General features: G+C 39.0%; 2 protein-coding genes across 31 annotated transcripts in view; one reads left to right on the top strand and one right to left on the bottom strand.

Moving 5' to 3' along the window:
- The window catches only part of LOC122822857 (KAT8 regulatory NSL complex subunit 1-like), a 41,135-nt gene extending 26,101 nt beyond the window's left edge, over nt 1-15,034 (top strand). For 3 of the 6 annotated variants that reach the window (XM_044101829.1, XM_044101828.1, XM_044101830.1), the window contains 12 exons: nt 1,896-1,979; nt 4,458-4,567; nt 5,632-5,767; nt 7,233-7,398; nt 7,774-7,929; nt 8,578-8,796; nt 8,884-9,038; nt 10,663-10,787; nt 10,874-10,931; nt 12,183-12,295; nt 12,371-12,623; nt 13,377-15,034. In XM_044101829.1, coding sequence (XP_043957764.1) covers nt 1,896-1,979; nt 4,458-4,567; nt 5,632-5,767; nt 7,233-7,398; nt 7,774-7,929; nt 8,578-8,796; nt 8,884-9,038; nt 10,663-10,787; nt 10,874-10,931; nt 12,183-12,295; nt 12,371-12,623; nt 13,377-13,580 — 1,779 coding nt within the window. In that variant the 3' untranslated portion in view covers nt 13,581-15,034. The remainder of the gene's footprint in view (nt 1-1,895; nt 1,980-4,457; nt 4,568-5,631; nt 5,768-7,232; nt 7,399-7,773; nt 7,930-8,577; nt 8,797-8,883; nt 9,039-10,662; nt 10,788-10,873; nt 10,932-12,182; nt 12,296-12,370; nt 12,624-13,376) is intronic. The other 3 variants (XM_044101831.1, XM_044101833.1, XM_044101832.1) reach the window with 3 other exon arrangements.
- The window catches only part of LOC122822858 (microtubule-associated protein tau-like), a 30,664-nt gene continuing 22,151 nt past the window's right edge, over nt 14,603-23,115 (bottom strand). For 14 of the 25 annotated variants that reach the window (XM_044101851.1, XM_044101854.1, XM_044101855.1 and 11 more), the window contains 4 exons: nt 22,791-22,883; nt 21,218-21,299; nt 20,892-20,998; nt 14,603-18,339 (listed from right to left, as the gene is read on the bottom strand). In XM_044101851.1, the coding sequence (XP_043957786.1) occupies nt 18,142-18,339; nt 20,892-20,998; nt 21,218-21,299; nt 22,791-22,883 (480 nt within the window). In that variant the 3' untranslated portion in view covers nt 14,603-18,141. Of the gene's footprint in view, nt 18,340-19,959; nt 20,111-20,891; nt 20,999-21,217; nt 21,300-22,790; nt 22,884-23,115 lie in introns of all 25 variants that reach the window. The other 11 variants (XM_044101859.1, XM_044101860.1, XM_044101845.1 and 8 more) reach the window with 3 other exon arrangements.

The raw sequence follows: 23,115 nt of genomic DNA, 5'->3' as shown, positions 1-23,115 counted from the left end.
AGCAACAACAGAAAAAGCCTGATCTCCTTTCATCTTAACTCGGGTCCAAGGAACTGTCGGTAATAGCTAATTATTTGATTGTGGGGTTCTGAAATTTTTTTTATTATTATTATTTTTTTTTCCATTTTTTTTTTTCTCCTAAGAGTTTTTGCGGCGCTAGTGGCTCGTATTTTTTGCGACAGCAGGCAGACAGGAAAGAGGGGGGGGGCATGCTAACCCCCTGCGCCACCACAGCACACCCCACACACTGAAATTGTAAGAGGTACCGAAGATAAGGGGGAGCTGTCCCATTTAAAACTTTCTAAGTTAATAAAAGAATCTTAAAATTTATTCCAGAGTATAAAGAGGCCAGTATGGGCCTTATATGGTCGTGCTTCCTGGTTCCTGTAAGAAGCTGCGCTGTTGTGTTCTGGATCATTTGAAGTCGCTGCATCTGTGATTTATCCATGACTCTATATAATGAATTGCAATGATCCAAACGAGATGTAATGGAGGCATGGATAAGTCCTTCAAAGTCCTTAAAACAAAAGTAAGTTTTAATTTTTGCTAAAATCCGCAGGTGATAAAAACTTGATTTAACGACAGAGCTAACTAGTTTATCTAGCTTTAAACAGCTATCTAAAGTAAAACCAAGATTCCTAGCAGAGGTCTGACAAAACCTAGCTAAAGAACCAAGAATCACATCTGGATTTGTAGTGTGAAGACTTTGACCAAATAATATAACTTGAGTTTTACTATGATTGAGGTGAAGAAAGTTTTGTTCCATCCAAGATTTGACTTCAGCTAAACAATCTTATCAATAGCTGAAGAGATTTATTTTTACTATTTTGTAGTTTAAAGGGCATATAAATCTGGATGTCATCTGCAAAGCAATGAAAAGAGATGTTAAATTTATGGAAAATCTCACCGAGAGGCAATAAACAAAATGGGACCTAAAATTGAGCCTTGGGGAACACCGTACTTTAAAGGTTTGCCCCATGAACAGCATTGGTCAATATGAACTGAGAAAGTTCTGAATTCTAAATAATATTTAAACCATTCAAATACTGGGCCACTCAGGCCAACACAATGTTTTAATCTATGTAAGAGAATCTGATGATCTACAGTGTCAAATGCAAAGCTCAGAAGCAAGAAGCTGGAAGAAGCTAGACTTTGAGCAGGTAACAGAAAGCCTGATTGAATGCAACAGATTTGATCTACTTTATACTTGGGAGCTTCAACCTCCATCCACTAAGGAACTTGTGTGATGTGAAAATGTTGGTCCCTTGGGAATCTTGAGCGAGGGTAGGCGGTCCGCTTTCTATGGAATTTACATGGAGTCTGCTGTTTTGGTGTTCATAAATGTTAATCACAAATGCAAAATGCTAGCATATTTTGGTCTCTCTAAGCTCCTGTACTGTAGGGCTACATTATATTAGAAACTCATGCTCTAGAGGAATAATTAAATATTTTGATGATAAATCTTCCATTTGCGTGTCACACCAATTTCTCAACTGAGATGCTTCTAACTCTTGCTGTGTGTTTTTATCTCTGAGCTTAAGCATTATCGTGTTAGGTTTGACTCTATCTTTTGACACTTTGAATATAATTTCCTACAAATAAAGTGGCATCAAAACTTAATATTGCACAATATTTGTCTCAAATATGTTGAATTTTGCTTTGCATGGCAGTGGTATCTTGAGTCTGTTGTTCGGAGTCTCGCTGTTCTCACCAGACACAGGGGAAGCTGCCGACTGTTCTTGTCAGGAGTGACTTGAAGGACCTTAACAGTAGAGAGCAGAGAGAAAATTGGAATTGTATTTTAGCATGTATATTTTTATTGTGATATTTAACAGGGGAATCGTAATTGGTATACTTTTTGTGGTTAAAGTTGAACACATGTGTTTGATCCATAGGGTTCTGTAGAGTTGGGAGGACTTGCCCCCAGCACTTTGCTCACAGCTGGCACCGAAGTGAAGACGGAGCCTGTAAATGCTCAGGTAACTAACAGGTTTTAGTGTTTATACTGCTGACCTTCTATCGGAGCAAAATCCTTTCCTACCAGCTCAAGGATTTGTGTTAAAATAGCAAATGTGCCTCATTTTTTTCTGGTTTTGCACGGCTTTGTTACAAATGCCACATGAGGTTTCATGACTTGATTGAAGAAGAAATTGGCTTCCACTTTTATTTAAGATAACCCAATATTACTAGCAAATCAGCTTTATTTAATATTTGTTCATTAAAAGCAACCACAGTTTATCACGATGCATTTTCCTAATTTTAAAATAAACCAGATTTTTTTCTTTTTATGGATAAATGGAAGTTATTTGGCTAACATTTTAGAGTGCATCATGTTATGTAGTAGCACAAAATTATATTTGGATACAGCACTCAGCAAAGCCTTTCCTTGGCTCACTTCCACAATATTTTTGGCATTACAGGGAATTTGATCAAATTCAGCATGAGTTGACTTTTTCTGTTTGGTGTATGCTCGAGAAGCCCATTGTAACACATCATTGGGGCAACTGTGGTAGGAGGTTTTCCTGTCACTGGTGGGTTGCCAGTTCAAATCCTGTCTGTTGTCTTTGAGCAAAACTCTTCACCCACTTTGCCTGCTGCTATGGCTACTATGTAGCTCATCTCCAACAGTGTGTGCGTGCATGTGTGTGTGAATGACTGAATGTAGTGTAAAGGGCTTTTATCTAGTCTCTTGACTAGATAGAGCTCTATACAAGTACAGGCCACTGCTGCCCTATCATTGTCATGAGAAATGAATTTCAGAAGTATTAATTCTCTCAGGTTGAGCTTACAGGTGCATTTCAGTACGGTACAATATTATTGAAGTATTAGAAGACTTAAAAAAGGATTTTTAGCATAGATGTGATCGGCACACTCAGTACTCCTTATGCATGAATTATTGCATCAGTGCAGTGTGGCATTGAGGCAATCAGCTTGAGGCTCTGCTGAAGTGTTGTGGAAGGCCAGGTTGCTTTAACGACAGCATTCAGCTCGTCTCCTTTAATGGATCTGCTGTTGCTCATTTTCATCTCTGCAGTACTCCATAGATTGTCTTGGTTTTGATCCGGTCCGCAAAGTGACGCCACGGTCATTAAAGCAGCTCTTGGTACCTTTGGTAGGGTGGACAGGTGATGTCCTGATGGAAAAGCTTTTTATCTTTATTTTTATTATTACAGTTAGTGGTGATACGTAATGTTCCAATGTAGTGTAGATGTAATTATCCAAAATTAAATTATTGTTTAGATGTATCTTATAAAAGAACTAATACCTTTTAGATTGAAATTTAATATACAACTGTGACCCTCAAAGGTTCCTCTGAGAGCTGCAGGCAAACTGGCTCATGTAGCATTCAGTAATATTCATAAAGTGCTGTCAGTAAACCTTTGAACTCTGACCGTTATTGTTTTTGATTAAAACTGAAAGTTTTAAGGCCGGCTGTATTATTACAGATAGCTTCTCTTAAAACCCCATTCTAGTTTAATTAGGCTGTTTTGTTTTGCCTGGTGTATGTGTGTTTTATTTTATTTTTTTTTTATTTGGTGTGTCTTCCAATCTGTTTTATCTTGCCAAAACCCCAGCAAAGTTGTAAATCAGTTTAAGCTAAGGTGCTTAACTTAAAAAGTGTGATAAATGTTCGGACTAAGGCTGTAGTAGATCAGTTCTGCATCCTGTTGCTGTTAAGAATGTTTGTTTTACTGAGGCGCTCTGTCATAATGCAAACTAGCTTAGAAAATATTTGAGTTGAGCAGCACCTCATTCTGTGTTTTATTTTAGTATACAAACGTAAGACTTCCTGCTGACTCCTCTCCACAAGTTTTTTTTGTTTTTTTCTGATAGTGAGAAACAATGAACCCGTTTGTTTCTCTAAATCAAAGAAAACATGGAAAAGAAATAAGCGTCTGAAGGAAAAGATTTTTCTTTCTCTCAACTTCCAACAAACAAACTCAATTAAAAAAAAAAAAAAAAAAAAGAAAAAGCTCTTTCAGCATTCTTACACAGGCAATTTTTGTCAATTTGTCTCAAAATGTGCTTCTCTTTGCCTCAACTGAAATTGTTTGAAAGAATGTGGCCCTGAAGTAGTGTGTGTGTGTGTGTGTGTGTGTGTGTTTAAAGTAGAGAACAGTTTGTTTTTCTCTTATTCTTGGTGCAGTTTCTCATTTTAAGCTCCCAACTGCATGCTTTGGTGTCCTTATGAAGACATTTCTCATTTGAAAGACCATTAAAAGCTTGTGAAGCAGAGCAAGCTGAAAATTCTGAAGGAGAGCAGATATTTTAGCTTTGGGAGATTCCAGCCCTTTTAACAAATCTGTCTGAATAATTCAGGACGGGGATGGTTTGGTTCATCTGTTATGTCGTTTCCTTAAATATCCCGGCCCGGCTGGGCGCTGCGGGGTCAGGCTGTTCCAGTTAACACGCCGAGGTGTAGTCTCAACTGGTTTCTGTCTTATCTGTTGACGCAGGATGTTGGTGCAGAACGGCTGGACAACACAAGCCCCGCCCACGTCACCGGCACAGAGCAGGGCCCGTGGAAAGGTCAGAACGGGCAGCCAGTCAATGGCGTCCTCAGCAGGTACAGCTAATCATTACCTTCATGTTGAGATTTCTGAGAAAAGGAAGAGCAGGTTGTCCACAGTAATGGATGTGTAATTATCAGATGCTGATGTTACCGAGAGCTACAGTGATTAGACTCTGGATCTGTTCATCAGCAGGAACGTCTCGAGGCTTGTTTTACAGGCCACATTTTAACTTGTCATGACTAAAGAGCAGCGCTGTAGTTATTAAAGAAAACGACTGCTTTCACTTGATGAGCTGATTAAACGGGGCTTCAGGCTGACGGTTTGATCATTATAACACAGACTGGAACCGAGATGTTTAAAAATGCTCCTGTTGAAATATCTGCTTTGAGGGAAAAAAAACATTCATCATAACTGCTTTCAACTATTATATGATGAGGGAGTGGTACATAATGAGGCACATAAACAATAAAGCGGTGAAAGACTAAAATAGGCCAATTTTTACTTCATTTTCTTTGATAAATGAGGAGATTCTAAAATTAAAACCAAAGGTTAGGGAAATGTGGTTTGATTCATAAACTGGAATATTTTTTTGTAATGCTGCAACTTTCTCCCAGATTCAAAGCTCAATTTAAAAATTGGCAGCTCTTTTTCTTTCCTTTTTTTTTTTTCTTTCTTCCTCTGACTTAGCCTTAATGGCCTGCATGGTCAAAATACAGACACTCGGCTTTCATTGTTGCAGCAGCATGACAAAAATTGTGCGATTTTGTTCTCAGCCTGATGTCGTCTGCCTGTTCTTGTCACCACCACCATGGCGAACACTTTCCTGGGTGTTTTTGATTATGCGGAACGAAGTGCCAACAACTCAACTTCTAGAAGCCTGCTTTAGGCTAATTAAATCACAATCTGTCTGCCAAATCTTAAACAAAATTAGAGATCAGTTCCAGTCAGGACATTTTTTTTTTTTTTATATATATATATATCCTAGTTGGAATGTTAACTGGATGTTAACCAGAATGGATGTAACTTTATGGCCAGATGTTACTTTAAAGCAGAAAAGGTTTTAATAAAACCATTGTGTAGGTATTCCTGATGACCCATCAACTCTTTGTTGTGGCAGGATGGCGGACAGTGCAGACGGCAAGCTCCAGCCGGCCTATGACGGCACGTGTGTGGCTGCGCGTACACGGCCGCTTGTTGGCTGCCGGCGGCGGCGGCTCATTCAGCCGAACGCGGTGACGAACCTCAACGGCAAGGTGAGCTGGTCTGCCCATCCCAGCCCTGTTTTGTTTGTTGCTGTTGAACTTTAATACCAGATATTTTTGATCCGTCGTGTTTTATTCAATACGTTTGCTTTAAAAACTCAGAGAATTGGCTTTTGTTGGCTAAAATCTTCTGGTATTTGATGCTCATTCAGTGGCGGTGAATGCACCATTGTTCTCAGAGCGTCTTGTGTTGCTCCACTGCACTTTGATGAGTGCCTTCTGGCCTGCAACCTAATAACTGAGTAAACAAGAAATGGCTGACTTGTGAATGGAAAACTCTCTGCATTGAGTCGCACAACAAAAGAGGACAATCGCTCTCTCAGTTTTTAATTGAGAATTGGAAACGTGAGTTGATTGTGAACCTTTGTCACTGATTTAATGAGAGTTTAGTTTGAAAATCCATCTTTTTATAAGGTTTTAAAGGTTGCAGGTTAATCATGTCGAGTTCAACTACAGACATACTAAGATGACAATATGTCTATAATTTCAGCCATAGGATTTTGTTATGTTTAGGTACGTCTTAAATTTGTACATTTGTTCACCATCTGATCAATTTGTAATTATTCAAATAATACAATGACCAAATGTCAGGAGGATATCAAAATTGCACTATTAAGTGTTTTTCTGAAATGCATCAACGTTTTCAGTTCAATTCATGCATCAGTTTGTCTTCTTAATACATTAGAAACATTCATTGGTTCAGTTGTTGCTAAGGATTTAAAATGTTGCGTTGCGACAAAAGTCAAAATCTCAGAGAAGCGATGATTGTCGAGGATTAATTTCTAGATATTTAACTTCACTGGGAAACTAATTTTTAAGACTGACTTCATGTCTTAAAATTGTGTGTTTAGACAAACAACCCATGTTTTACTTGCGTCATCTTGTACCAGCGTCTTCATTATGGGCAAATTTAATTTTGACAAGACTTGACTCAATAACAGTGATTTTTAGATGGTCATCAGTAACTGTAACCAAGCTTTACTGTATAGGGTAAGAATGCAATAAAGTGAGTTGGCTGAGTTGCTAAATGTCTCCAGTCACTTGGCTCAGGAGGAAAACACAAATTGAAGTTGATGGTTCCATTAAATTAGTGAAAGCTATAATTTAAACATTGCCAGAGCTGAAAAATACCAACTTAACAGGACTTTTATCCTGACTGATTTTATTTGGTAAATTAAGCACAATTTAGGCTATAAACCTATTTTTGTCGTTCTTGCAGTTTAAACAAGATTGTGTTGAACAGTTAGTTTATAATGTTACAATGAAGTTACATAAACTTGCGGGAATCCGGATTTTCAAAAAAAAAAAAAAAAAATCACCTTTCTATGCCAAGAAAGGTGGCACTTTTTGCCAAGACAAAAACAAATTAACTGCTCTGACTGCACATATGATGTGTATGATGAATTGAGTATAAATAAAGCAGTCTTTAACGAGCCCCTGTGTTGTCGCCTGGTAGACCCCGAGGAGCAGCTGTACGCAGTGTAACTGCAGGGTGAACCCCAGCTGTGTGATGTGTGGTGGCTGGCCCACCCCAAGAGAGGAACCCCAGTACGAGCTTCCCACCCTGGAGCGCCTGTCAAGGCTGGATCTTGGCGTCCACCCTATCCTCTCCTTCCCTGACGGTCAGTGCAGCGCTGAAGTTTATGCAGCCATTTCCTACTCTACATCTTGGAGAGGAAGGCAGGCAGGGAGTGGCCATAAAGAGGCAGACGGCAGGAAATTCTTAGACAACATTTTCAGCTTTTTTTTTTTTTTTTTTTTTTTTTTCCCCCTCGCTTTCTTTTAATGCAATATAGCTGAGTAACTGAGTAGTTGCTACTGGAGCAAATCATGGACTATTTATGAATAATTAAAGTTTAGTGTTATTTTGAGAACATATTTTTTTTCTGCTGTGGATAAAGTATGACTCCTCCTTTGATATGGGAGATGAATATGAGGAGTCTTCCTGATATAATAAAATCATCCCGGTTTGACCTTCTTCATTCCATCTTCCCCAGATGTTTCTGTGGGCCTTCGTCTGCAGCAAGTGATGAAGAGCCAGTGGCAGTCCAAGTCGTTGGAGAGGAGCAAACCCCTGAAGAAGCTGTCGCTTAAACACAAGCTCTCCTCATCCAAAGAGAAGCACAAGTTCACCAGCTCCCTCATGGCAGTCAGTGAGTACCGGGGTTTCCTGTAAACTTGAATTAGTTTCTTGGGTTTTTTTTTTTTTTTTTACCTTGATTATATATCCAGGTACTTTATGTTTAGACTTTACACCATACACTAAATATCCTTTAAAATAACAGTTATTATTAGATGACATTATTATCCGATTTGCATGACTACTGTATATATTTACGCATCTCAGGATTTCCTGCAGGATGTTGATTTGTTTCTAAAAATATATATATGATTCGATACACTCAGCTCTTGCTGATGATGTTAAAGTTCAGGGAAGTTTGAATAAGCGATAGGCTAACATTAGTGTAGTTCCTCTGTTTTTTTTTAATAACTATGGCATAAGACCTCATCAAAAAAAAAAAGGTTTTGTGTTGTAAATTGTTGATCTGAGGGGGAAAAAACTCAAATATGAAAATTGAAACTTGTTCACATGTTGGATAATTTTAAAGCCTTAACTTTATTCCAAGAAAGCTTTCTAAGAAACCAGGACGTGTTGATTGTTATGCAGAACTGTTTGCTTCATACATTTCTGATAACTGTAAGAGGGAAATGCTGCTTTCCCCTCCAAAAGCAGATGAATAAATCAGGACTTAAAAACTACAAAGTTTTTAAAATAACCGTTTTTGTGGTTGGTGTCGCAGGACTGAGCCACTGTAAGAATCGCATTGACAAGCAGAGGACCGTTGATGGCAGCATGGGCAGTAACAGCAGCAGCAGCGCCATACTGAGCATGCCCAGACTCGACAACCAGGGTGGGTGCAAAACCGAGCGACTGCACACCCTCTCCACTCCGTTAGGACCCTACGACAAGAACTACAGCCGCAAGAGATTAAGAGAGCACTCGCTGGACAGGGCTGACAGTGAGTTCCCCCTGACACGCATGTCAATACAAACTAGAGGTTAAAACACCTCTCCATCTCCTACATCCGTGCGTCTTTTCCCGATAGCTTCCCCGAAGCTTTTCTTGGACACAAGCAGTCCCTGCACAACACTGGCCAACATGCACCCGTCGCTTCACAGCCCGCTGATGCGCCAGCTGTCCACGTCGTCGGATACGTCCACGCAGCTGGGCGCCGGCAGCCAGAGCGTCCCCAGCACACCGGTAAACACAAAGCCCACCACCACACACACACTGTGTTGGGAAATAGACTGAAGAGCACCTGAAGGAAAAGTTGGCTTTGACTACATCGGTGGTTTGAAACACTGTATCTATTAAGTCAAATAAAAAAGAAAAGAGCTTATAATGGCTGCACAAATTAATCTCCTTTTAATAATGAGTGCTACATATACACCAATATCGATCATTTTGTTTAAGGACAACATGTAATGATAATCATACTTAGTATTTTACCACTCACAGTACATTCATAACCACACACTTATCTGCATTTGTCAGTTTTAATTTAAATTGACTATTAAATTGAAATTAACTTGAATATTTCCCTTTCCACCAGTTTTTTTGTTTTTTTTAATGCCAGTACTAGGGTGAGTTTTTTCTGTGATGCTTCAGATCAAAGGATAAAAACATTACATGAATTTACATGAAGATAGATTTTCTATACATTTTTTTATTTTGCAGATGGCAAATGGAATCATAGAAATGAGGCAAAGAACCTTCATTTTGTTCACAGATTATCTGTCACTTATTCTACCAAAGAACATAGTGACAGTCTTAACAATGATTTTAAGAAATACATTTTTATGAAGGTTATCTATTGAAGCATTAAGGAGTAAATAGTCCTAAATCTACAAAAGATAGAACAAACAGGAAACACACACTTTGGTATGATAGTAGCACATTTACAACTTATTCTTTTAAAGCCTGATCTTTACATCCTCTATAGTTGACTAAACGTTTTACACTCTGGTACTTGAACACCTGCTAGAGACAAAAGTTTAACAAGAAAAAAAAATAAAATCTAATTATAGTTTTATAAACCAAATGTCTGTTTTGAATGTTTTGCAAATGTTTTTGCCCTTAGACCTGGTTAGTTTCTTGACTTATTGTCGTATTTTGATTGTTGATTCTATGTTGCATTGTGTTTCTGTTTGATATGATGTAAAGCACTTTGAAATGCTTTGCTGCTGAAATGTACTATACGAATAAAATTTTATTTGATTTCAGAATCACCCAAACATATATTATTTATATCTGTTTTTGTCAACACTCCTGTTTTGAAATCTGAATGTTGGAGGGATCTTGATCTACTTTCTCCAATTCTGCAGCAAAAGCCTAAAAATGTAGTTTCAGGATGCTGCAGATCATAGTTTTCATGGAGTGGTTCACCACCTGATTTAAAAACTTCAGGCTGGATGGGTGCAGCTTTACTGTAAATGTTTCAAACTGTACACAGATCACGAACGCATAGAGACCGCCCGAAAGTTTTTGATAAAAGCAGCCTTGGTTGAGACTGAGACTCAAACCGAAACTGCTTGTGGTTTTAACTTTTTCTGGTGGTGGAGCGCAAGAAGAGAAACATAAACATCCATTTGATTTGGTTATAGGAGCCAAGCTGTTTCTAGTTTAACATCAACACATTTTTTTCCTAATACATCTTGTTAAAGTTTATGTCTTTAAAGTTTTTACCACACTAGTAGAAGTTTTCAAAGTTCTTTAGAAATTCACATTAATCACAATTAATGCTTCAAATCACCTGACAGTTTAAAAATGTTCACTTTGTAATGAGAACGACTGTTACATTTGTTGATGTTTTCTCGTCCTTCAGCAGCAGCCAATCAAGCGGAGGCGTGGCGAGAGTTCCTTCGACATCAATAACATAGTGATCCCCATGTCTGTGGCGGCCACCACCCGAGTGGAGAAGCTGCAGTACAAAGAGATCCTCACTCCGAGGTAACCGGCTCCTGCTGTCACTTCTGACTGCTTATCCTCACCAGCTTCCAGGTTTCTATGCTCAACATGTCTCGTTGTTCTGCTAGTTGGCGATCAGTGGACATTTTCTCTCAGCCGATAACAGCAGAGGAGAACGAGCGAGAGGTAGGCACTCCAGTTCAGTTTTATGGCTCTCAGTTGTTTAGTTATAATCATTTCAATTCAAAGTTTATGGGCGAAAGCCTTTATATTCCAACTGAGCAAACAGTGACACCTGGTGGTCAAATATTTAACCGACTTGTATAAGATGAATGTTTCTAATAACCTTTAATAGCCTTTTTCTCCAGAGATTTAAAATGTTTCTAATTAATCACGAAAAAAAAAATCCAGGAAAAGTGCCAGCATTTTTTTTTTCTTGTATTTAGGAAAGATATAATTGAATTGAGAAAAACAATAAGGAGCTAATTTAACAACAGATCTAATTTCCAGCAAAGTTTACCAACGTCTTTAAAAAAAAAAAGTGGAATGTATTGACCAGCCTGCGATAAACTTGTTTATCAGCAGAGACTAGAATAGTCTTTAGTAAACAATATCTGGTTTTAGCCATAAATGATTCCTGAAGTGTTTTGTATGCATGTGTTGGTGCTTTTTAATTGCTGCAGGCAAAGTTGAGTCATGATTTCTCACATTTCCCAATCAAATATTCTTTATTCTTGACTTGGAGACAAAAGCATTGTTTCTTGTTGGGGGTTTTTTTCCCTTCAAGAGAGTTGTAAAAGGCAGAGCATAATCACTGCAGTTGTGCAATTCATTTCTGATAATCATATTCAAAGGACAATAAAACATTGTTTCATTTTACGTTTCATTTAAATCACACATGGAACATTTGAGAATCAGCCTCCTCACACATCCCCTCAATCTGTCTAGTCCAAGTATCTGTTGGACAAGTCCCAAAAAAAACATTTGACTAATAAAACTGTGTTGCTGTAACACAAAGTGGTGCTTTTATTGTGACGTTTAGAAAGAAAAATTATTTTAATAAGGTTCTGCCACATGAAGTTCTGGATTGTTCATCACCTTCGTGTAATTAATCACAGATATTCTGTTTATTAAACCCTGTTGCCATGGTATAGCAATTGTTTAGATGGAATTTAATTTTACTATATAGGCAGAGGCGGATTAAATTAAGCATTTTGCTTGTCGCCTTTTATACCAAACCTTTGATGTAAAACATGATTTATGTTCTTTAAAGTCAATAAAAATAAAAATCTGATTTCATATGAAAGTAAAATTGCTGTTATAGATGTATTAAAAAAAAAATACAATTACCACTGTAATAAAGGGTTAATCTAAAAATGTGGAGGGCAGCTTTCTGAAGACGTAGCGGCGTTTTTATTGGCTGCTGTCGGCCTGCAGGTGGAGGACCTGACGGACGCTGCCTTCATCCAGCATCACCAGCCCTACGAGGATCAGGAGCGCTCCCGTTGGACCTGGATGGCGCTGGCTCCGGCTAAACGCAGGGGCAGCAGGTGAGTTGGTTCCCCCCTCATTACCGAAGCTTCCTCGTGTCCAAGTTACACGACACCGACACTCGTGTCCCTCAGGTCATACAAATCTGTGGATGGACGGACCACGCCTCTGCTGTATGGGACCAACCCACCCACCCCTCAGCCCGCATCGCCGGACCCCGGCCACTGCCCCTCGCTGCACGACTACAGTCACGTGCCGTCGCCCATGAGCCCCCCCAGCCCCGACGCCTCGTCCAACCCCCAGACTCCCTGTTCCCGCGACTCCCACCGGCTGCTGTCCAATGAGGACACTCGGTGCTCCACGCCCGACTTTACCTTTGAGGAACGGGTGAGACAACAAAATAAATAAAATGGCCTGATTACATTGACAGCAAATTTACATCCATGTTTTTGTTTTGCTCATCAGAGTTAATTATAGTTTACCACATTCCCAAAAACTGAATAAATGATCATAGCATTGATGTTAAAACTAAATACTCTTTGCTAGACACACACATCATCACTATATGGGAGGGCAGCTGCTACATAGAACCAGGTCTATCCAGAGACTTTTACTGTAAAGTCGACTTTGCTCCACCCAAATCAGCTTTTATCCAATTAATTAAACTTGTCTAAATTCTGCAAGTGTTTTAAAAGAAAATGATCTAAATCTCGTTCTGATACAGACAATAAATTTGTTCAATTGAGCCGAAAGGTTTTGGAAACCTGCTGCCGTTATTTTCATACAGCAAGTGTCTGTTACTCTACAACAATGGGATGTTAGTTATCTCATCCCTACAAAAAAAACAACAAAAAAAAACAATTGGACTTTATTTGCTTGATTTATCCGATTTTATCCCTTGTGACAAAAAAGACAAAGGACACCCTTGCTCTAGTTTCTGTGTCAAGAAAGTGTTTTAAAATTACAAAACACCATGCTTGTGATTTATTTAAATAAGGCACACCCTGCAAGTATATCTGAAAGAGCAACATGCATGTACTATCTTACCAGTTTACCCTCCTCTGACTGATTGATCCAAGTTTAATCAGCATTAGAAAATAAATTCTGGTCCAATCTTTGACTTCTGTTTATGTTTTTCAGACCGTAGCGCCGTGGGAACGCCGCAACTTCCCCCTGCCAGAAGACCCGGCCCCAGAGCCCGAAAGCGACCAACCGATCAGGCCGAGGGCCCGCAGCATCTCAGGGTGCCGATCGTCCGCCTACGGGCGTCTGGACTCGGACGACGCGGAGCTGCCTTGCGACGACGACGGCGGCCCCAAGCTCAGGGCCTCGTCCCACCGATGAGCAGCAGATGGGCGGAGGCCCCCCCTCCCTCACCCCACACGGCTCCTCTCTGGCATTAACAAGCAGAACCTCAAAGCTGAATAAGATGTTAAATGGGTTCCTGTTGTTTGATATTCAAACATCAGTCTAATACTTTCACAGTTTTTAGTGAACATTATGGAGATAGAAGCCTTTCCCTTCACTTGTTTTTGTCACAGGGAAAAAAAAAAACAATAAATGTAAAAAAAAACAAAAAAAAACGTATAAAACAACACATTACAAAAAGTGAGTTCTGTAGTAGGCTAAACAATGTACATGGGGGCTTAGTGGTGTTCATGTCGCGTGTACACTTGTAGCGCACTATGTAGCGACTCCTCAACATATGGCCAAAGGGTGTTTTCTATTGACTAGTTTGCTTGTAAATCCCCATGTACATTTTTAGTGGAGTGACAAATATCAAAACAACAAAAAAAAATAAATCCTCCCTACTTCCTTCCTCCTGCTCCTCATCCACATAAACAGGTACATTTAAGATGTGGTTCCTGCCTCCCCCCACTAGAGGTCGCCTGAAATCACCAGTGCACTTCTCGTACTGCCAAGTCTAGTTCTGCTGGTTTGCTTTCTTTGTTTGTTTTTTTTTCCATTCCTGACATGTTTTCGTTGATCTCGTTCTGTCTGTTTCAGTGTAACGCATTAATTTGTTTTTATTTGAAGAGTAAAATCATTCCTCTAGTCTCTTCGGAGAACTCCCGTCTCGCTGCACAGGTTCCCACCTCCGGTTCTGTTTTACAAAAAAAAAATAAAAAAAATAAGGGTGATGGCACAAACCCGGGAGCTGCTTTCTATTTTTATGTTCAGGTTTGAGCAATTGCCCGGCAGAAAGCTGCCTGCATGCTAAAATAAAAACAAACGAAAAAAGATGAAGTTAGTCTTATCACACCAGTAATCCTAAAAGCTAATCTCACTCCTTTGCAAACAGTTGTGTCTGTAAATGAAATTGTGGCGACATAAACACAATAATCTCTGTACTTTTTTTTTTTTTCCCCCTTTATGGTTTCTGTTTCAGCTTAACAAGATTTTAAACATTTAAAATGTAGCAGCTCTGAATTAGAAGCCACCCGAGCTCAGGTCTTTCTGGACAGTAATCTAATGACACTTTTCCTCAGAATGATCCGTTCAAAGCCAGATTTTGGTTTTTTCCACTTTCACAACCTTGTAATTATGCTCTCACCTCATCCCTCCTCCACTTTACGTAACTAATTGCTATGCAAAAAAAGAAAAAAAAATCTATGGTTGTTTTCATTTTCCGCCTCCTTTGTACACCACAACCGTTCAGTTTTTTTTTTGTTTGTTTGTTTTGTAGTTAAGATGTCAATGTACCTGTTCGATTGTTGCAGCAGTTATAACCTAATCAAAAAGCAGAATTGTTTTCTTTCTTGTAAATAGTACCATTAAAACATTTATGTTTAACTTGGCACCATTGTTCTCATCTTAGTCATTCATTCGAGGTTCATTCAGACGTGAGTGTGACTTTGCAGCGTTTATTTCAAATACACATATACAGCAACAAGAATCACCATAAACCAGTTACCGATCAATGCACAATAACAAGAACAATCACATTTCCACGTCTGTACAGCGTCGGAAGCAACCAAAAACAAAATAAAGGTGAGTGTTGTTACTGTAGGAACCTCTTCACAGCACGCTGGGGATCAGGCCCCCTTCCTTTCCTCCACCTCGTTTCTGTCCTGATCTCCGGAGACGGAACGTGGTCTACTGCAACTAAAGATGTCAGCATGCAGATGATGTTGCAAGCACACCTTGGAGTTCTACGCGTCTGCTGAGTTTTGACCCTTTTTGATCTCGCACCCTTCCAAAAATCCGGAGCAGATACAAATGGGGGTTGGGGGTACACCAGGAGATCAATCTGTGAAAGGGAGGCAACAAGCAGACAGCTGTCTCTTACATTAAACGCATGCAAGAATGTTTCATTAGTGCCAAAACGGATCACGAGGGAATTGGGGAGTCTAAAGGGGTGTTTTGGATGTTTTCCTGGCAGAAAATAACAGCTGAAGAACTGAGCCGTGGTATCAAACTATACGCAGGGTTTCTGTGGTGTCATTAGAGCTTACATATTCCCAGATTTTTCCACCATATGAATTATATGTCTTTGTGATCACTGGTGATGCAATTCTAGCAGACAAATTGGAGCATTTGACGAAACTACCGTTTGATTTGGGGCATCAAAGCCAAAAGTTCAGCATTTTTTCTCCAAAATGGACCAATTTATTTTAAAAAATTTTTTTAGGGAATTAAAAACAAAATGTTCTTTCTAGTTTACCACTACCAGCTTAGTATTAAATTTAAATTTCAGAAACCTTATAGTGTGTTTAAATAACACTGAGATTATGAATCACTGTAAGGATTTATACCCGTTTAAATGCATGAAGTCAGCAGTTTTAAGGTTTAATGTGCTTGAAGTGTGTCCACATAATTTACAAGTATCTGAATCTAAAGGGAAGCAGATGATGTGTTTCCTGGTTAGTGGTGACATGCAGAGGTATCGATAAAGTGCCTGAAGAGGTGAACTTGTTGCTTTACAGTTTGTTTTTGCTTACCTTAATAATGCAGTGCACACAAAAATCCCTTTAACCACCGATCTACTTGGCAACAACAGATTATTTTTCCTATTTAATTTAATAGGAACTTGAAATAATACATTAAGTCACTTTCAGGAAAGCCTTTATGGGCTCCTTATTACGTTGAGCATTTTTAAATACTAATTAGCCTTGTTCTGATTATTTTAGTGCTTACTGTGGTTTAAATACTGCACACAATAAAGTCCCTCCCTTTAATTCTGTATTAAGGTTTTCTTCCCATAAATCAAGCTGTAGCACATGTACAGCTGGAGCAGTAAAAAAAAAAAACTGACAGTAGCAGGCACAATACAAATGTCCATTTATATCAAATACATGTCATATATGCACAGAATACGATTATAAAACTGGCCCAACGCGAACCAAACTTCCCAGCCATTCTTTTTTCCTTTTTTTTTTTAAAGTCCAGCGAACTTCCCAATCGCCTTTGTTGAAGATGGTGTGCCAGGAATAAGACCACTGAGGATATTTTGTGTTGACAATATGAGATGGAGAAAGGTCGTCACCCTCAGTTAGCTCAGATATTCATTTTAACTGTCTCTGTTCAATGTACATTTGGGTTAAAACGGTAAGATTCAGTGTTTATGGGAAGCCCATTTATTATAAAGTAGACAAGATATTTCTTCTCTGTCAAAAGTCAGATTCGTTTAGTTGAACAAAATGTCGCATATTTTATACAATTCCAGCTACCTCCTCAAAATACGGAAGAGGCTTAGGGACAAAAAATAAAAACTTTTTTGTCAGAATTTTTAGTCAATCGCTGAGATTAAAGTCAGAATTCTGACTTTTACCCTGCTATTCTAAAATTAAAGTCTGTATTATTTCATTCCAGTGTCAATGCTCTTTTGTATAAAAAGAGTTTCAGATATCTCCCTTTATCTGACACCTTACGTTATCAAAATTCAATATTGCAGCTACAAAGATAAAAGATAGTAATAGCAGCAGCGATAAACTGTTTATCTGCACCTCCAATGTCATAAAATCTGTAAACATCGTAAAAAACGCAAAATGCACATTACACTTAAGGCCTCGAGCCATTTATTTATTTACTGTAATGTGTTCTGAAGGAATACAGACGTGCTGAGGAATCCTTTCGACTGGTGAACTGAGGCATTTGTATCACATGTCTGGATGAACGTCTGAGTTCAGACAGTGGGTGACGGGAAGAGTTTCCTTTTAGCTCACAGACTTCAATGTGAGCTCAGGCAGCGCCTCCCTTAGCTCCTCAGTGGTCTTATTTTTGCCACACCACCGACCACGGTCACCTACTGTGGCTGGAGGTGCAGCACATGTCGGGACACAAAGCAAAGAAAGCAGAGAGTTCTGAAAGACATTTTTTCTGGCCAGACAAGAAATTTGCTACTTTTCTTTTGACATTTTTCCTCCCAAACCTTCATCGGAGCCCGTCACTTTTCCTTTAAATCAAACTGGAGCTAAAGAGTTGGATTCACCCTCCTCTCTCAAGGCTCATGTTCTGTGTATCTAAAAAAACCCAAACATTAGTGAACACCCATCGAAGGGAAATTGGTAAAGGTTTTACAGTCTGTGAGAGGAAACCAAGTCGTTTTCATCAGGATGTGTTGAGATGAAACAATGCACTCGGATTCACTGGGAAAATTTTGCTCAGCTGGATGTTTTAACTCCTAAATATTTACTACAAAAGGTTTAAGCAGTTTGCAAGAAGACCCCAGAGAGAATTCAATACATTTTGGCCTACCTGGTACTCAGATTATTATTTTTTTCTTCTCTAAAAGTAACGCCTCGGTAAATTTAAGAGGTTAGTGGAGGACAAACAGTGATGGGTATCTTAAAAAAAAGTCCAGTGAAAGTAATGAGGGAGGCATTACAACTCCTCTATGTGGTTGTGTGGTGCAGGTGGAGCAGGAAGCGGGACGGGGGGGCGAGGCGGGCCAAGCAGGGCACATTCACAAGCCCTGCTTGGCCAGAGAGGCGGACACCTGGTCGGCCAGCGTGGAGAGCTGCGGGGAGTCGGTCATGTTGATGCTGCCGGAGGACGACACGGTGCTGAGCTGCTGGGGCGAGTCCTCCAGGGAGATGATCTCAGCGCCGTGGTCGGTGCGTGCCTTGGCCGTCTCACGGAAGCTCAGCTTGTGGCTCTCAATCTGCAAGCGGCAGGAAAGGTCAGATTTATGACCCCTGCTGAGGTAATTAGACTCTGAGGAGTTTCAGATCATTGGAAGAAATCCGAGCGACTACGATTTGTTTTGTATGACAGACCAACACAAAGCAACACAAAGTGTCTGAAATGAAACTCCCAACGTGAAGCACGGGGGTGGCAGCATTATGCTTTGGGGAAGTTTTTACTGCTGTGGGAATGAATGGAGCTAAAGTACAGTAAAACCTGGAAGAAAATCAGTTTGAGGCTGAAGAGCTTTGGTGTCCATTCATCGACCCTAAACATTCAACCAGGGTAAATCAAATCAGAGCATATTAATAAGTATTAGAATGACCTAGTCAAAGTCTAGAATAGTGGTCTGCAACCTGTGGTTCTGGAGCCACCAGTGGCTCTTTGGGTGTTCCACAATGGCTCATTAAAACTTTGACTAAAAATGAAGTCATGTTTTTAAGTGAACAAATGCATGTTGTAGTTGCATTGAAACTAGACGTATCAGTCCTATTATTTAAATCTATTTTTCTTGTCATTAGATTGGAAACGATATGCTTTTATTTAGCTGTGTCGACATCTGATAGAAGAAAATATGTCCATCCTCTTTGTGCGAAGGTTTTCAGGTTTTTATTTGTTTTAAAATCTAAAAATAGAAATAAAAACGCAGTTGTTTAAAAACAACAGCAATTTGCTATAGTACATATTTATCAAAAATGAAAGTTGTCTTTATTTCAAATATTCATTTAAAGTTTAAAATTTGCATGTCTAAATAAGTTTTGCTCGGCCAGACTGAGGATAGAAATGTCTCTTTGGATGGTTAAGGTTGCAGACACCTGGTCTAGAGCTAAACACAAATTGAGACCTGAAAACTGATGTTCCCAGAGGTTCTGTATCCAGTCTGACTCAGCGTAGGCTATTTTAGAAAGAGGAAGTCAACATGCAGAGCTGGTGGACCGCAAGAGACTAGAATCTAAGACTGCGGCAAAAGGTGGTTTTTCAAAGCATCAACTTAGTTTGGAAACAATAAATTATTTTCCTTCCACTTGTACAGGTATGTGCCACTTTGTGTTGATTTGTAAGTTTAAATCCCAATAAAATGCACTGAGGTAGCAAGACAACCACAATACACGGGGGGTAAATCATTTTTAACGTGATATTTATTATATTTTTTATTTAATAATATGTTATTGAAAAATGTACAAATTATGTTTTCAGAGAAAAGAAGGCCTGAAGAAGTGCGACATGCTACAGCACTCCCTCTGCTGGACAACATGCACAAGTGCAGTGATCACCCAAAGATTTAGACTTTATTTTCCATTATAATAAATAAATAAATATAATTTTTTATTTAACTTAATTTTTTGACTTATGTCATGTTTTCACGTGTGTAGTTCTAAATATTGTTCAACACTGAAGCTTCTTTTTTTTTTTTTTTTTAAGATTACTTGTTTTAACAATCTGGGAAACGTGTTACTTGCGTGTGAAAGAATCTTTGGAAACACGTGCGCTTCTATTGAAGCAGCGTGTTGACGAGCCCCCACGTTGAACCCAAACAGCTCAGGTTTCAGAAGAAACTTGCTTTCTTTGTGGAATCCTGCAGCTCGCAGATACTTACGCGAGTCCTCAATCTTTATGAGAGGGTTCGTCAGGATGGGTGTGGTAGGTGCTGAAGGGACAGTCTGAGGTGACTGAGGGGGGGTGACAACAGGGGAGGGGATGGACATGCTGTCTGAGACACTCCCCTCCGCGTCCTTGCCCTTCTCCCGCTACACAGGAGCCCCGGCGGGGAGAAATGACAACGCATGCAACAAAAACAAATGGGATGGTTTCAACAGAAACAACAATAATAATAATAATAATAATAATAATAATAATAATAATAATAATAATAATAATAATAATAATAATATTAAAAAAAGCAAAACAACACAATATTTGACCAATGATAATGCAAATAATGAGAACTTTGTTATGAAATAATACGAAAAGGATTTGAATGGAGGAAATACAATGAAAGAAGCTCTGATGGAGGAGGCGGGAAGCGGTGATGAGAAACAGATGAGCCTTCGACTCGCGGCAGAAATCTGCTGGTTGGGTTTCAACCCCTCTGGAATATTATCACACATAATTCTGACGTTATAGGTTTCTAGAAAAAGGGGCTCAATACAACCAGAACCAGAACTCTAGCAGTCTCTCTTTGTTCCAGTAGTCTCCACTTCATAGCTGATTTTAAAAAACAGCTTTGCCAACATTCTAATTAATCTACTGATTATACTCTAGAATGCATCTTTACCAATCGATAAATGTTGCTTAACTAATGGAAAATCGATCATATTATTTAAAAAAGTAAATAGTTGCACTGTAGTTTTGCTTTACGTCATAAGTGTTGTTTCTTTTTAACTCTATTACAATAACCACTCAGAACAAAGTAATTTGTTCTGAGTGGTGTTTTGTATGACAAAGTAATTTGTTCTGAGTGGTAATGTTCTCGAAGAAGGAAGAGACACACAGAGATCTTCAACTTCAGGAAGGATGAGACATTTCTACCTTCCTCTGTCCACCTCCGGGGACATGACCAATGTTGTCCAGGGAGCCGACTTTGGACTGAACTTTAAACTCTAGCTTCTCGGTTTTGATCTCCACATTTCCACCACCTTAAAAGAAACCAAGTACAGTTAATGAATTACAGAGCTTCAACACCAGACCTCACCAGACCGAAAGTTAAAAAAAAATAATAATAATTTGAAGAAAAAAACAAACAAACCCCAAAACTGGCACCAGCACACCCATTCAAAGCAAGTCTTTCTAGAAACATTAGCATTTTTCATTTTTCAGCACTTTCACATATAACAGCAGCTGATGTGTGAATTTACCTGGCTTGTGATGAATGTTGTCTTTCGATCCACATTTTGATGTAACGTTGCTCAAATCAATCTTTTTGTGCACGATTTGAACCTGCAGAAGAAACAAAACAGAGAGCAGAAGAACAAAAAATAAATCATCACATCACTTTAAACTGTAGCATTTTATAGGTCTGTTAGTTTGTTTCCAAGAAGGTAAAAACTGGTCAAAAAAAGCAGCACATTAGAGAGCAGACTACTATTAAATTCAGTATTATCCAATAGTACTGAGCTAAAAAATGGCCAAGCTTAAAGTGCATGTGTCATCAGATTTCAGAGCCTGAAAGCAGAAGTATTGAAAGTATGAAATATATAAAAAATACAAAGTATTTTTCCCATGGTTTTCAAAGCAGATAAGTATAACAGGAAGAGCTGTTAAGAATAAATAATTTAAAACATCACGTCTTTCACGCTACAATGTCCATCAAAACTGTCTCTGTTGGAAACATGTTTTAGCCCGAGACTAAAACTATCGGAACAATTGTAAACTTAGATTTGAGGGAAAGAACAAACTGTGATGGTGGAGAGAGGATGTTTACAGATTAGGTTTAATCCATAACTATGGTTGTTTTCCTCTGTATTCATACTATGATCTCACATCTGAACTGCAGACTTTGCAGATTGTATATTTGTTTTCAGTATTTCTCCAAACGAGCCATCCTCACGCTTGGGCAATTTTCAGCTGCACTACTGATGTTCTTGTTCTGTCTTTTTTCTGTTTCTCCTTTTTTACTTTAAAAATCTAACTAAAACCACAAGTAGCTCAGTTTAAGTTTTTTCTTTTTTTTACATATCCTATTTTTTTCAGTCATGGAAATGACCACAAGTCTGAACTCAGTTGAAAATGTTGTAAAAAATAATGATACACGACCTTAATGTTTAGGCTCATTTTAAACTCTGCGTTCACATTGTACTTTTGCCATTTGAAGATAATAGCCATAGTCCTCATCTGTGCATCACAGTGCTAGCATGGAGTGACCTCATCTTACGGTCAATTGTGTGGCAACACAAAGCGCTCAGTCTTTCCTCCGTGAGGTCGAGGACAACAGGCCTAGCTTGGAGAGGAGAGCGAGGACAGAGGCTCTTTGTAGCTCCTGCTGCACAATTAGCTCATTTCATTCAGACGTTTCCAACAAAATTTTAGTAAAAGGTTTTGAGGAAGAACCACCCAGGACACACTGGATTCACTCATGCAGGTTTAGGGTCCAGTTTGGATGGTTGGTCGCAGTCAAACGGACACATTCAACAGTTATCAAGCTTATGTTACACCATGAGCACTTTATTCACCAAACTGGTCTGCAAAACCGATAATATCACTTAGTAACAACTGATTACAAGAGGAGACATGGAGAAGGGAAGGTCTGCAGGATAAAATGCTCATGACTGCTCATAAGTTCAGGGATAAAACTGTTATTTGCAGGAGTTAAGAGGTCAAAGTGGCAGGAGTGTCGAGGTCAGAATGGGTTGGACACAGACTGGAGGTTTCGTGCAATTCTTCTTCTTCTTCAGGATGCATTTAGCACACCTGCAGCCATGTTTTACTCACATTGCCACCACCGGGTACATGTTTTATATTATCTTTGGAGCCACAACGGGACTGCACACTGCTTAAGTCCAGCTTCTTATCGAGAATTTGCACCTGGATAGTTTTTTTTTTTTTGTGGAGGGAAAAGCATAGTGTTAACTTGCAGAAAGAAAAATGACATTGAGGAGAGTTTCTGAGAAGAAAACTGTGGCGTTCAGGGGAGTAATCCAGTTGGCTAGGAAAATCATATCTAAAAGGCTTTACAACTATAATCAGTTAAATGACAGTGTTGGTGTTTGTTTTAGTTTGGTATTGGAGCCAAAGTTATCTTTTTAAAGATTTCAGA

Source organism: Gambusia affinis, linkage group LG20, assembly GCF_019740435.1.
Source record: "Gambusia affinis linkage group LG20, SWU_Gaff_1.0, whole genome shotgun sequence".
NCBI classification, from domain to species: Eukaryota; Metazoa; Chordata; class Actinopteri; order Cyprinodontiformes; family Poeciliidae; genus Gambusia; species Gambusia affinis.
This window is presented reverse-complemented; position numbering and strand designations above follow the sequence as displayed.